The sequence below is a fragment of the Berghia stephanieae genome, chromosome 1 (genome assembly GCF_034508935.2).
Source record: "Berghia stephanieae isolate SIO BIC M18660-M18661 chromosome 1, UCSD_Bste_1.3, whole genome shotgun sequence".
Taxonomy (NCBI): Eukaryota; Metazoa; Mollusca; class Gastropoda; order Nudibranchia; family Aeolidiidae; genus Berghia; species Berghia stephanieae.
Window position 1 is genome coordinate 128,163,660 of NC_088360.1, and position 12,939 is coordinate 128,176,598.

A 12,939-nucleotide genomic window follows, 5' to 3' on the forward strand; every position below is an offset into this window, starting at 1 on the left:
AGCAAAGTGACTGATCAATCCTGAATGCCATCAATTGTTTTTTCTGACCCCCTTGTCCACCCTGCAATAATCAGCTTCTGAGGTCTGTTAGATCTAATGGAAAGCACTTTGCAATAGACTAGTATCCAATCCAAAGAGTAGCAAGCAATTCCTCTTATCTGTTTAAAGTCATACAAAGAAACTGGGATAAAATCCAGTTCCATGGGTCTTGTGGCTCTGAAGAACAACTACCCAATCATTTTTGGGTGGACGGAGAAGCCTGAAAGAAAAAACAAACGGGGATAAAAACAAAATAAACAAACATAAAACATCATTTTTTGAGGACTTCCTGACCGGAAATTAAAAAATTCTTTCTCACATTTTTACTTTTATCTAGGTTCATTTCTTGTATCAATTCTCACTGAAATTCTTCCTGGAGATTTTCCATGCCACCACAAGCAATAATCCAAACCTTACCAATGTCAAGGACCACAAGGCTCGTTTGACTCGCATCACTACAGACCTTTTTATGGTAAGTACCGATTTTAGAATATTAATAAGATACAGACAAACTTTCTCTACCAAGAGATTTGTAAGTTTTAATCTTCAAAGAAGACTGGAGATGTCAGATTATTATTTTGAAATCATTATTTTATTTCTCAATTGAGCATTGCTTTTGCTCATTAAACTTCATGGCTCATAGCACAACATTTGACTTTTTAAAAAAATCTTAATCTTACAGGAAACCTATAGCCGTGTTGGTCGTGGCATGCTTCATAAGGACAGAATCACCTTTGCCATTCAGCTTTGCAGAATTCATCTGTATGGATTGCCAGAGTAAGTATGATTTCAAGGTGACATTGATTACAATAGAATAGTGCAGCTGAGTCTGAGGAAAATGAATCAGTTTTATTAAATTTCTGGTAATAGTAAAATATATATTTTTTAAAGAAAAAAAAAGAAATTTGTTCTTTTTATATCAATCACGTACAATGAATCTTAATCCAGGTATAGTAAATAATTTTTTCATTAAGCAACACATATATACATACAATATATTCCTTACGGGATCATTTATTATGGAGATTGATTTAAACACTATGCATGAATAAATCATAAAGAATTTATTTCTTTGACTGATTTTTCTTTTCAGTGAAACAACATATGAGCCTGAATTTGACCATCTAATGCGCAGTGGAGAGGGATTCCTCACAGAGTCTTCAGGACCTGTCATCAAAGGATTATCTAATGCTCAGGTGATTAAAAACAATTTTTTTTCACCTATGTACCTTACATATTAACTAGGGAGTTTTTCTTTCTGAGAAGAAGCCCCTATTCTTAAAAATGAAAAGAAGAATAAAGAATAAGAAAAGAAAAGAAATTTTTGAAGTAAAACTATGCCTGGATTCGTTTTACATTTATATTTTATTTGTTTCTCACAGAACAATGCTGTCGTACGTCTGGCAAAGGTGCCTACATTCAGGAACATTATGCAAGAAATCACTGCCAGTGGTGGAGTGAGTATATTTATATCATAAATTGAAGTTTAGTATGTAAAACGTTTTACATAAGTTTATATGAAGCAGCCCTATTTCATTGTCCTATTTGATTATAATCAATCATGTTAACCACTTTGGGAAAAGTTTGTGATAAACAGATATATTGAAAGATTTTATTTCAAATTCAAATTCTTGATAGATAGAATAAAATTTGAATAAAGTGCGTATTTGTAATGAGATAATTTATCACCTATAGGAGTTCATGGCATGGCTTGAGACTGCTACACCAGAGCAAGATGTGCCTGCGTTGTGGACAGAAAACAGGCCACTCAGTAAGTGATGATATATACTACACAATGCCTTTGTTGTAATTAATCTGTGTGTGTTTGTATAGAAATGGGTTACCTGCTGATTTAAGTCCAAAATTAAATTTAGAAAATTGTGTGTGACTGATGATGCTCAAATATGTTGTGGGATTAATCAGGGCTCGTCCATTATTTTGTATTGTTTGCGTATATGGGTAAGTAAATTATAAAACGTACATTAGTATAGCTAAAAGGAAACTGCTATATCAAAGCAAAACCAGATATCAATTTTTAAAAAGCTATTCACTTCTCTCTCAGCTGCTTTAAATGGTATGATCGAATTCTTAGTCTCATGTTTCACTCTTATAAGATTTTGTTTTAGAAAGATTGTGACAAATTGAACAGTTTTGAACATGCTTTTAAGATAAGTAAACCAATATAAATGATTTAACAATTTAAATTTAAAATGTCTAAGCTATGTGGGGTTTTTTTTTTTTTTTGTATGTATAATTTATTGACTGAATATTTAAACACCCCTCAGGCACCATTGGTAAAGCTGTTCAAGGATTGCTGGTAATCCATGCCTTGCGCCCAGACCGACTGACAGCCATGGCACGAATCTTTGTGGAGAAAGTCTTGGGCACTGAGTTTGTCCATGCCACTTCCAAGGAATTGGATTTGGCAACTATCTGTGAAAATGAAGTAATTTTGTTTTAAAATAGTATTTAGATTGAATAAGCAAAAGATTGAAATGATGACATGAAAAAAGGTAAACCATTTCAGTACAGATTTTAAAGATATTATGCAAGTAAAGTGATAAAATTAACATATATTTTGTTTTTGGCATTTTTGGGCCATTATTGAAAAACCCTCATCACAACACATTGGACACAATTATGCTATTAGACGCTGTCTCCTCCAAACTGCCTGGGTGGGGTTTCCGACCTCCTCCCATAGTGGGCAGGGAGGTACTTGCTGTGTCTTCTATTCCCCTATACCTGTTTTCCAATTGCTTTCTGTCTTTGTCTTGGAATGAGATTACTTAGTTTTGTCCTGACCCTGGCCGGAGTCCTTGACTGTGAGGGAAACAGTCGAATGTATGGTTTTGGGAGATTATATTTTTTTCATTATAAATCATCTCTCTGTTATGTACTGTTATTTTTTTCTTATTTAACATTTGATTTGTAAACATTTGAGTGTATTCCTCTTAGTGGGATCTTGTGCTGGTGTCTGGGTGAAACTTTTAGGTTATCTCAAACTAAGTACACTGATAGTGTGCTCTTGGAATCTACATCTGTTCCCTATTTGAACCATTCCCCTTTATCTTACTTTTTCCTCAAGTCCTTTTAATTGTACATCAAGAATGTCTTTACTATCCAATTTTCATCCTTTTTACTGGTGCTGATATGACCTAAATGTGTTGCAAGCCTGTAAAACCCTTAAAAACAAAACAAAAACAAAATCTCCAAACTGGGAGAATAGCTGCCAGTTTAAGATACTGGATAGCAGCCAACAGAATAAAGTCTGAAACCTATCTGACAGCAGAACTTACCATCATTGGGTTCTGGTTGGTTTGCCTGCTCGCACTGTAACAATCAGGAGACCACAGAGCAGGTCTGCCAAGTGTCCTGCATCACCGCCTCATGTCCCCCATTTCAGCCCAGTTGTTGATAGTTATTAATATAAGGAGAAATGACTGTGCTATCAGCCTCTATGTTCAATCAATACACTTTTGTGTGTCTGATTAGTCCCTTCAAAGTGTATGTAGTTGATGTCAAATAATATTGTATTTTAGGAGGTCAACGACCGAGGCATTATTATATGATGCCTCCAATAGGGGAGGTCAATGGTCAAGATATTTTAAACCACATCTTATTGGTAGTATTATTGTGTACTATCAGTGTCCCTATTTAATTGTGTGTGCCTATTATTCTGTCCCTCATTTGTCCCTCATTCTGCCCCTAAAATGTCCCTCATTTTGACTTTCTGAACTTGGCAGCTCTGACAGAGTATCAGTTGTACATTGCATTATGACACAGCTACCAGTCGGGTTTATAATGGTAGAGAAGGTAGAGAATTTGCAGACTAAATAGATTGTCATAACATTGCAGAATTAGAAGCTGCCATTAGAATGACCTTTATTTATTATTATGTTTGCACAGATCAAGGGTGCAACACCTGTGTTGATGTGCTCAGTGCAAGGTTATGATGCCAGCTCCAGAGTGGATGACCTGGCTGCTGAGCTAAGCAGACCTATCACCTCGATTGCTATTGGTAAGTTGAACTTTGGATTTATTTCCTAAATACGAGGGCTCTTTCAGAAATAACCGAAAAATGCCCATTGCTCAGCAACCAGTGGAGATTTTTTAATTCTGTAAACGACATGATATTCCTTATTTCTTTACGGATATTTCCAGAAATTATGAAGTGCATCATTTTGCACAATGAATTTCTAGACGATTTTAAAGATGGCGTCCCACCTTGAAACTTGGTCAAAGGAGGAAATCAGAGCTGTCATACGTTTATTGAACGCCAAAAGTCTGAATCCTACCGAAATTCATAAAGAACTTCAGAGTGTATATGGTGAGCTTGTTATAAGCCGTACACAAGTCTATCACTGGTGTAATTTGTTTGAAGCCGGCCATTCCGACTTGACAAACAGGGAAGGGAGAGGGCGTTCGATAACTGCGACGTCAGAAGACAATGTGAAGCGAGTTGATGAGCTTATTCGTCAAGACAGGAGGTTGAAACTTCATGAAATCGCAAGCAATCTTGAAATTTCGGAAACTTCTGCCCATAGAATTGTATTTGATGAACTTGGCTACAGAAAAGTCAGCGCAAGATGGGTTCCTAAGCAATTGACAGACAATCATAAAGAACAAAGATTGGACATCTGCAGGGAACTTTTGAGAAGAAGCAAGAGCTCACGCAGGGTTCACGGGCATACTGCCAACGCCAGCGGAGACTTTCTAGGGTATGATGTGACTTTTTTTGACAGCATAGTCACCGGTGATGAGACTTGGTTGCACCATTGCACCCCAGAAACAAAGCAAGATTCGATGACATGGAAACATCCATCCTCACCTGTCGCAAAGAAATTCAAAGTCATGCGGTCAGCAAAGAAAATAATGGGAACTGTTTTCTGGGACAGTCGTGGTGTTATTCTGTTCGAAACCTTACAACCTGGAGAAACAATCAATGCTGCAAGGTACTGCCAAACTCTTGACAAGCTTAGGGAGGCCATTCGCAGAAAGCGCCCAGGGCAGTTGATCAACGGGGTCATTTTGCAACACGACAACGCTACACCCCACACAGCACGAGTGACACAAGGTTGGCTAGAGAAATATGGATGGGAGATTCTGCCACACCCACCACACAGTCCAGACCTCGCACCATCTGATTATCACCTCTTTGGGCCACTGAAACGTGAGCTGGCAGGAAAGCGCTTTGATGTCGATGAAGAGCGTGTTGACCATGTGCGGAAATGGCTACAAAACCTTGACGGAAATTTCTTCCGAGAGGGTCTATTCCATGGTGCGGCGTTGGCAGAAGTGTGTCGACAGACTTGGCTGTTACGTAGAGAAATGAAGGACGAGTCAAGGTATGAACAGTGCAAGAATTTTGTTGATAGCATAAATACGCGGATTTTACAGGCATTTTTCGGTTAATTATGAAAGATTCCTTGTATAAGTAAGTATATTGCCTTATGTGCTTTGAAATTTATGCAGGTTACACTATAATCAAAACTCACCACTTCTTGCTTTGATATTTATGCAGGTCACCCTATAATCACAATTCAGCACTTTGGGTTCTTGGCACAGAAGGATGGGTAGAAATGCCGGGAGAGCAGAAGACTGCTCACTGCTTGAGTTGTTAGTGGTTCAGGCTCCAAATCAGTTAACCCTCACTGTCGATCTATCAAATGTATTCCATGTGCTTGATCTGGTTTTCTCAGACCCTTGCTTGGATACTTAGCAGGAATGGAAACAGTAGTGGATGTGTCTATGGAAATTAATATTTTCTCTCTGTTGTTAATCTCTATTATTTATCCAAAAGAGATCTTTTTCAATTAACATTTTTCACTCAGGGTCACGTATTGGTACAAAGCAAAGACCAAACTGCTGCACCATGTTGCCCACTAATACATATTACTAACAATTGTTAGTATTTTTAAACATTTTAACTATTGTGTTTGACAGAGATAGGTGACATTGTTGGGATGGAACTTTAAGGTGGACGCAGACGAAATACTCAGTTTTTATCATTTCCATTCAATAAAGCAATTGAGAATATCATAAGTTTAACGTTTGCCTGCATATAGAGATGCCAAGCGGGATTTTTGTTTATTTGTTGGGTTTTTTGGGGGTTGTTTTGGGGTTTTTTGTTTGTTAAGACATGTGGGCTACAAAGGGAGAAAATATAGGAAATTCTAATTATGAAACTGTTTTCTTGACCTGATGATCTCACAGGTTCAGCTGAGGGTTTCACTCAAGCAGATAAAGTAATCAATTCATCAAGCAAGTCAGGCCGATGGGTAATGCTGAAGAATGTCCATCTGGCACCACAGTGGCTTGTACAATTGGAGAAGAAGTTGCACAGTCTACAAGTGCATCCAAATTTCAGACTCTTCCTTACTATGGAAATCAATCCCAAGGTAATGTTGCTTTACGTCTTGGGTACCATAGATATGTTTTCAATGCAATATTTTAAATATTGCCCTGTTTTATCTTTGTTTACTCATCTTTGAAGAAATTTTCTAAAAATTGTATCATTTAAGATGTGAAAATCAGTGAAGTTGGTATCAATATTACTATTATAATGATGGATGCTTGTGTAAAAAAATTAAAGATTGAAATTATTATACTGAAAACTTAAGGCTTATAGTATAAGATGATATAGAATATAAGTTAACTATTATTTGCATGTCTTTTGCTGTCATTTGATTCAATCCAGATACCTACCAACTTGCTTCGTGCTGGCCGTGTGTTTGTGTTTGAACCACCACCTGGTGTACCAGCCAATCTCATGAGGACTCTCAGTACTGTGCCATCAGCCAGAATGTGCAAGGTTAGATTTCGTGTCCTTTTCCTTTGTCCATTGTTTAAATTTAATTTTTCTAGTTTATTGTGTTACAAACTAAAAACAATACAAAATACATTAAGGTAATTTAATCCCATCTCCATATTGAGATATTTAGCCTTCTGAGAGCACAGTTTTATTCTTTATTTGTCTATATTTTAAGAACAGTATAGTTGAAGCCAGCTCCATTTAAATCTTTTTTCCAAATTTTTTAACGGAAGATTTCTTCTTAATTTTTTCAAGAAGCTGAAGTTGTTAATTTATTTCTGTTTCCCACGTTTCCTTAAGCACATTATCTTCTTCTAACATTCAGGTCACAAATCTGATGTTTATACTGCTACCACAACCATGCAATCAAAAAGCATGCATCATTCCATAAAAATAAAATGTTTCCTTTTCATTCTCTCCAGGTACCCAATGAGAGGGCCAGATTATACTTCTTGCTAGCATGGCTCCATGCCATGTTACAGGAACGTATGCGTTACACACCCTTGGGATGGTCCAAGAAATATGAGTTCACAGAGTCAGATCTTCGTGTGGCCTGTGATATGTTGGATGTATGGATTGACTCAGTTGCCATGGTGAGTTTTCTGCCTGAAGTATATAGGAATAATCTACATTTAAGTTTTTAAAAAGAGTTTCTCTTGAACACAGGTTTTCATTGTACAAAGGTTTGCTGTGTATTAAGTTTTACTGCAGATCAGTCCTAGTCAGATTGATTCAGTCTTAAGACAGACCTATTAGCATAGCATCATTACAAATACGATTTCCAGATTGAAAAAAAAAGTTCCATACAAGTATTTCTTTGTTTACTTTTGTGTGTGTGTGAGTGTGTATTGGGGGGAGGGGGGGGGGGGGTGTCTGGGTGTGTGTGTTTTTACTTTTTTACCCTGTTGTTAATTGAATTAAAACATTTTGTGCATTTATTTATACCAGATAATTTTATTGCAATTATTTATTATATTTTTGTATTAAAAACAAAACAGGGTCGCACCCATCTGCCACCAGAGAAAGTGCCATGGGATGCCATTAGAACCTTGTTGTCCCAATGTATCTATGGTGGAAAGATTGACAATGACTTTGACCAGGTAATGTTTTTCAATCATTTAGATTTTTTTTTTTTTTTACATTTACATTTAGTTTACAAGTGCTGGAGAGGGATTGAGGAGATTGTACATTTGGAAGCTTTTTTTTTTTTAAAGATATTTTAAGTAATCTTTTAATGTAAAGAAATTTGACTTTTCATAACATAAAAGGATTCTATTCAGAGCAATAATTTCTACAAGTTACTGTATTTTATATGATAGTTTAAATGCTTTTATTGCTTTATCCTATAAAGTTGTTCTGTCTGTTTCATTTTCATTCCTTCCTTTTTATATTGTCCATTCAGCGTCTGCTGGATACATTTGTTAACAAGCTGTTTAGCCCTAAGAGTTTTGATGGAGACTTCCCACTGGTCCGTGATGTTGATGGAATGAGGGGCAAGAATATCACTATGCCTGATGGTGTCAGGTAAGGGGGGATGATGAATCTTTAATTTTGTGTTTGTATTTGAATAACTATTTGAGAATTAATGTTATTCTAACTTGAAGTCAGCTTCTCCAGAGTTTTAATTTTTACTTTTTAAGCAGCCTTTACAGAATGGTCATATTTTCAATAGCCATGGTACAGAATGCTTTGGATAGGTCAAGATAGAAAAAAAGTATGGAGTCATAATTATTGAGCTTAAGAAAAGCCTTAAAACCACACACTAGATTTGTAAAATTTTTTATCAATTTGAAATCCTAACTTGATTTCACTTTTTGAAGTACATAATATCAAACTGCCTGAAGCTGTGAACTGTAAAATTGATATAACAACATAAAAAGTACAAAATATGTAACAAGAAATGGTTAGGGACTAAAACTGTCAGAAAAAAACAAACACAAGTTTTCGTCATTTTATATTTCACTTATGTGATCACCATTTATATTATATTGTCTTCATTGAATGGTGTTGGAGGAATCCATTAACGTTGAAATAAGAACATTGAATTGCAGCCATAACATGTTGTTGCCCAGATGAAACTGTATTTGCGAAATTGACTACTGTGTTCTTTTATTTATTCAGTGTCCCAATTTAAGGAGAGAAAAAATCGCGTTCTGCATTCTGCAATTGTATTTATTTAGTGAATTTTGCCTGTTTTTCAGACGAGAGCAATTTGTTCAATTTGTGGACAGTATGGAAGACTCTCAAACTCCTTCATGGCTGGGATTGCCCAACAATGCAGAAAAAGTGTTGCTTACAAATCTGGGTATAACTTGCTTTCTATTTTGTTTTTAGTTTTACCTCAAAGTTTATCTTTTTTAAAACAATCACCATGCTGGTAACATTATCTCAAATAAGTGAGAAGTATTACTTGATCCATTTCAATCTTAAATTTTGTGTTATTTTGAGAGTGATATGGCAAAGTTGATGTTCAATATGCACTTTTAAATAATTTTTGTATTATTAATTTGTTAAAAACTTAATATTTATTCAATTGCCACTTACCACAGTTTTAACCTATAAGAAATGTTTTGATAAATCCATTTCTTAAAACAACGATTTGCTAAAATGACAATATATTTAATGTTCACAGGCAGCAGCATGATTGCCAACCTGATGCGTATGCAGTTGCTCGAAGAAGGTGAAGTTAGTTCTTATGGAGGCACTCCTGAAGAGAAAGAGAAACGTATCACAGATGGCCGCCCTGCCTGGATGAGGACATTACACACGTCCATCACTACTTGGATGCAGTTGGTTCCTAAGGTACCTAAACATTGTTTTGGTTTCAATGAGTAAATTTTCTTGTTGGCAGCCTAGAGAAATTTGGAAGGAAACAATTTACCTTAGCAGGAGCAGCTTACATATGAAACCTATGTGCTAATATGAACCAAAAAGCGTTGCAAGCACTGCCCTTAAATAGGAAGAAAATGAAGTTTTTAGAGAAAATCAAGGCTGCTAGGTATGAAATCAAAATATATATTCTATCCCAAAATGAGAAGTGGTAGAGAGTTTGGAATGGCTTTGTGGTAGGATAAGATTAATAGAGCCAAACCAATTTTTTTCCTGTTGAGGAAGGTCTAGAGATGCACGCTTACAACATTTAGATCATTTATCATTTATTTTTAATGTTTTTGAATTGTTCTTATTCTCTTTTAGAAGCTTGATAAATAATATCCTTTTGCTATATTTGTGTTAGTTGTTTGTTTACTTTCCTAAAGTGCATGTTTAAAATTATATGCATGAATTTAAAATATGTTTTATATATAGTGAGTAAGTACATTTCGCTAGTTTGTGATTTAACTTTTTTTATTTGTTGATATAGCCATTAATTAATGTAGTTGTATACATGGAATATTGTTCTCCAGGATACGACAGAGGAGGTAAAAAAAATAGATAGGAAAGAAAGAAATTAAAATTATTTTTTTCTTTATTTTATAAGAGAGAAAGTAAATTTGTTTTTTCCCACCAATCCAATCCTTTTTATTTTATGAGAAATCTTATTGGTCTTCGATTTGATAAATAGTTTGGCTTTCGTCTTGTCACTTGAGACAATTCAAATACTGTTACCAATGACAATAAAAATCAACACATCATTTAAAATTTCTTGAACATCAATCTTCTTCTGATATATCATATATTTGATAGCGCAGTATGGATTTTTAAAAATGCCACAATATAGTCAACACCATAAAACATGGTTGTCAACTGATAAGTTGTGTATTGCAGCTGGTGCTAAATGGATTCAATATTATTAGATTTCTCTAATGTTTTCAATGAGATAAACAATAAAGGAATTTGGATAAAATTTAAGGTGTTTAGAATTTTGAGAAGAAATGTTAAATCGTATTAACTGTTTCTTTTAAATAGAGCTCGAACAAGAATCGCAAATAGAACAGAAATTTGGGAAATACCATTAAGATATTTATTAAATAACCAGTCATTGTTGTTGTTTTTTCTTCTGATTTATATAACAATATAAATAGAAATCCGAGGATAGTTTCCCTTTAGAGAGATAGTTACTGGGATGGACAGGATAATCCTAGATACTTTGCAATCTTTTGGAAAAGCTGCAATGACTGAGTTATTTGAATTTTTTAAAAATCAAATGTGCAAAACATCTTGAGTTTCCATGGATATAACTTTAAAAATGTGTCTTAAAAGGCAAATACTTTTATAAATTTTGTTCAAAAAGGATTGTGCCAGGCTTCGACCAGCAAGAAAAAAAAAAGAACTTATATGAGTAAGCTTTAAACTTGTGATAGATATTGGTTGCTCAGGTTCAGATCTGCACTGTAATGATCAAATATATAAAAATCGAGAAAATAAAAAAGAATGTCTCTGACCTTTATATAATATGCATAAAGGAATGAAACATACCGTAAATCCTCCCCTAGATACACCCTTTCATCGTTCACCATTTTTTTACCATGCACAATCCCAATTTATCTTTGTATTTATTTGCCAGGGTAGGTTGATTTTTTTTTCTTTATTTTATTCATTCTTCTTAATACTTAAAAAAAAAAGAACATATTGAGGAATTTACCTTATTATTTTTTTTTGGTGTGACTTTTTATTTGATGAGATCTATTTTATGATTTTGTACATTGTTCATCTGTGTATTTCAGTTACGTCTTCCCCTCCTTCCCCCCGATATGACTTATTTTATTTCATTATAATTATTTTTCCTCAAACTGACATGGACTATTTCAAGACTGAGTCTGAAAACCTAATTGTTGTTAGGATATAGGAAAAGAGAAAACCACCTAGTTAACAAAGTTTTATATACGGAACTTACAAATATTGTACTTGGAGATATTCAGTAAATCTAATGAATACTTGCAATTAAGAATAATTTGGATGCTCTTACATTTGAATTCCATGCAATCTCGTTGACCCCATCCCAGCAAACTTTTAAGGTGTCCTATAAACTCATAAGGCTTATAAGTTCGTCCTAGTTTCTGAAGTGTGTAGTTATCAGTTACGTTTTCTGGCTTTTGATAGGATGTTAAGCTGTCTTCTTTCCACCAGATCTATTAGATTTAACTACCCAATCACTGCTGGGGTGGGAAAAAAGTTCAACTGAACTCAAGATTGATACTAGTCTCATTCCCTGCGAGTCAAGTACTCTTCCAATTGATCTTTTGCCACTCTCCCCCTCAAAAGGACCAATAATCATTTAACAAAGTTTGAGTGAAGTGATACACATGCAATTATTCAGTTTTGTAGTTTCAATAAACATTTGCTTGATTTTATTGTGACATCCATTTTGTCATTGGCAAATATCTGGACAAATAGATAGTGAGAGAGGGACTGAGTCAATCATCCTTCCTTTTGAACTAGAACTGAACAAGTTTCTAGAACATAATCAGACATCTGTTGTGCATAATATGGACATTTTCCTCTCTCTGATCGACACATGCATCAACATTTTGTTTGGAAAATATAAAAGAAATGATATGGTCGTGATTATCTTTGCATAATCTTTTGTTCCATAGCCTTGTATATAAAATTGTCATCTCATATTATTATTATGATTATTATTATTATTATTATTATTATTTTATCTGAGTTTTTTTAGCTCTTGACTTTTTTTTCACCCTTTAGATGTGCTTTTGCAAAGTATTTTGTTTTATTATTTTGTTTCCTATTATTTTTTTCTTTATATAATTATCTTTACCTTTTTTACTTTTAGGATAAAAAGTCTGGTTTGAATTTTGGTGTAGAGCTTTGTCTTTTTTTCAATTTGCTTTCCTTTAAAAGCCAAATGTGTTGATTTTTTTTTTTTAATTTAGCATTTTCGGTGAATTTATGTGAAAATCCAATCTGTCATTCTTTCACTCATTTGTCTTAAAGCCAGGTCAGAATTGTACTACAACTAATGAAAAAACTTCAAACTTTATTTTTAAAGTTGAACAAATGAGGGAAAGACAAGTTACATTTTAACCACTTTAGTAATGTCATTAAAAAAAATTTGTTGACATTTGCTTTATCAATATCTTGTTAGAATTTTTCACGATGATAATGGAGGACATTTAATGAGTGAATAATTG

General features: G+C 34.4%; 1 protein-coding gene across 4 annotated transcripts in view; it reads left to right on the forward strand.

Annotated features, from left to right (window-relative positions):
• Positions 1-12,939, forward strand: part of LOC144963106 (cytoplasmic dynein 1 heavy chain 1-like) — a 73,448-nt gene that overhangs the window by 55,223 nt on the left and 5,286 nt on the right. For 2 of the 4 annotated variants that reach the window (XM_078896760.1, XM_078896761.1), the window contains exons 75-89: positions 377-511; positions 722-816; positions 1,133-1,235; positions 1,422-1,496; positions 1,735-1,810; positions 2,325-2,485; positions 3,946-4,057; positions 6,253-6,437; positions 6,737-6,850; positions 7,273-7,443; positions 7,849-7,950; positions 8,253-8,374; positions 9,052-9,155; positions 9,483-9,652; positions 10,255-10,269. In XM_078896760.1, the coding sequence (XP_078752886.1) occupies positions 377-511; positions 722-816; positions 1,133-1,235; positions 1,422-1,496; positions 1,735-1,810; positions 2,325-2,485; positions 3,946-4,057; positions 6,253-6,437; positions 6,737-6,850; positions 7,273-7,443; positions 7,849-7,950; positions 8,253-8,374; positions 9,052-9,155; positions 9,483-9,652; positions 10,255-10,269 (1,740 nt within the window). The remainder of the gene's footprint in view (positions 1-376; positions 512-721; positions 817-1,132; positions 1,236-1,421; positions 1,497-1,734; positions 1,811-2,324; positions 2,486-3,945; positions 4,058-6,252; positions 6,438-6,736; positions 6,851-7,272; positions 7,444-7,848; positions 7,951-8,252; positions 8,375-9,051; positions 9,156-9,482; positions 9,653-10,254; positions 10,270-12,939) is intronic. The other 2 variants (XM_078896762.1, XM_078896763.1) reach the window with 1 other exon arrangement.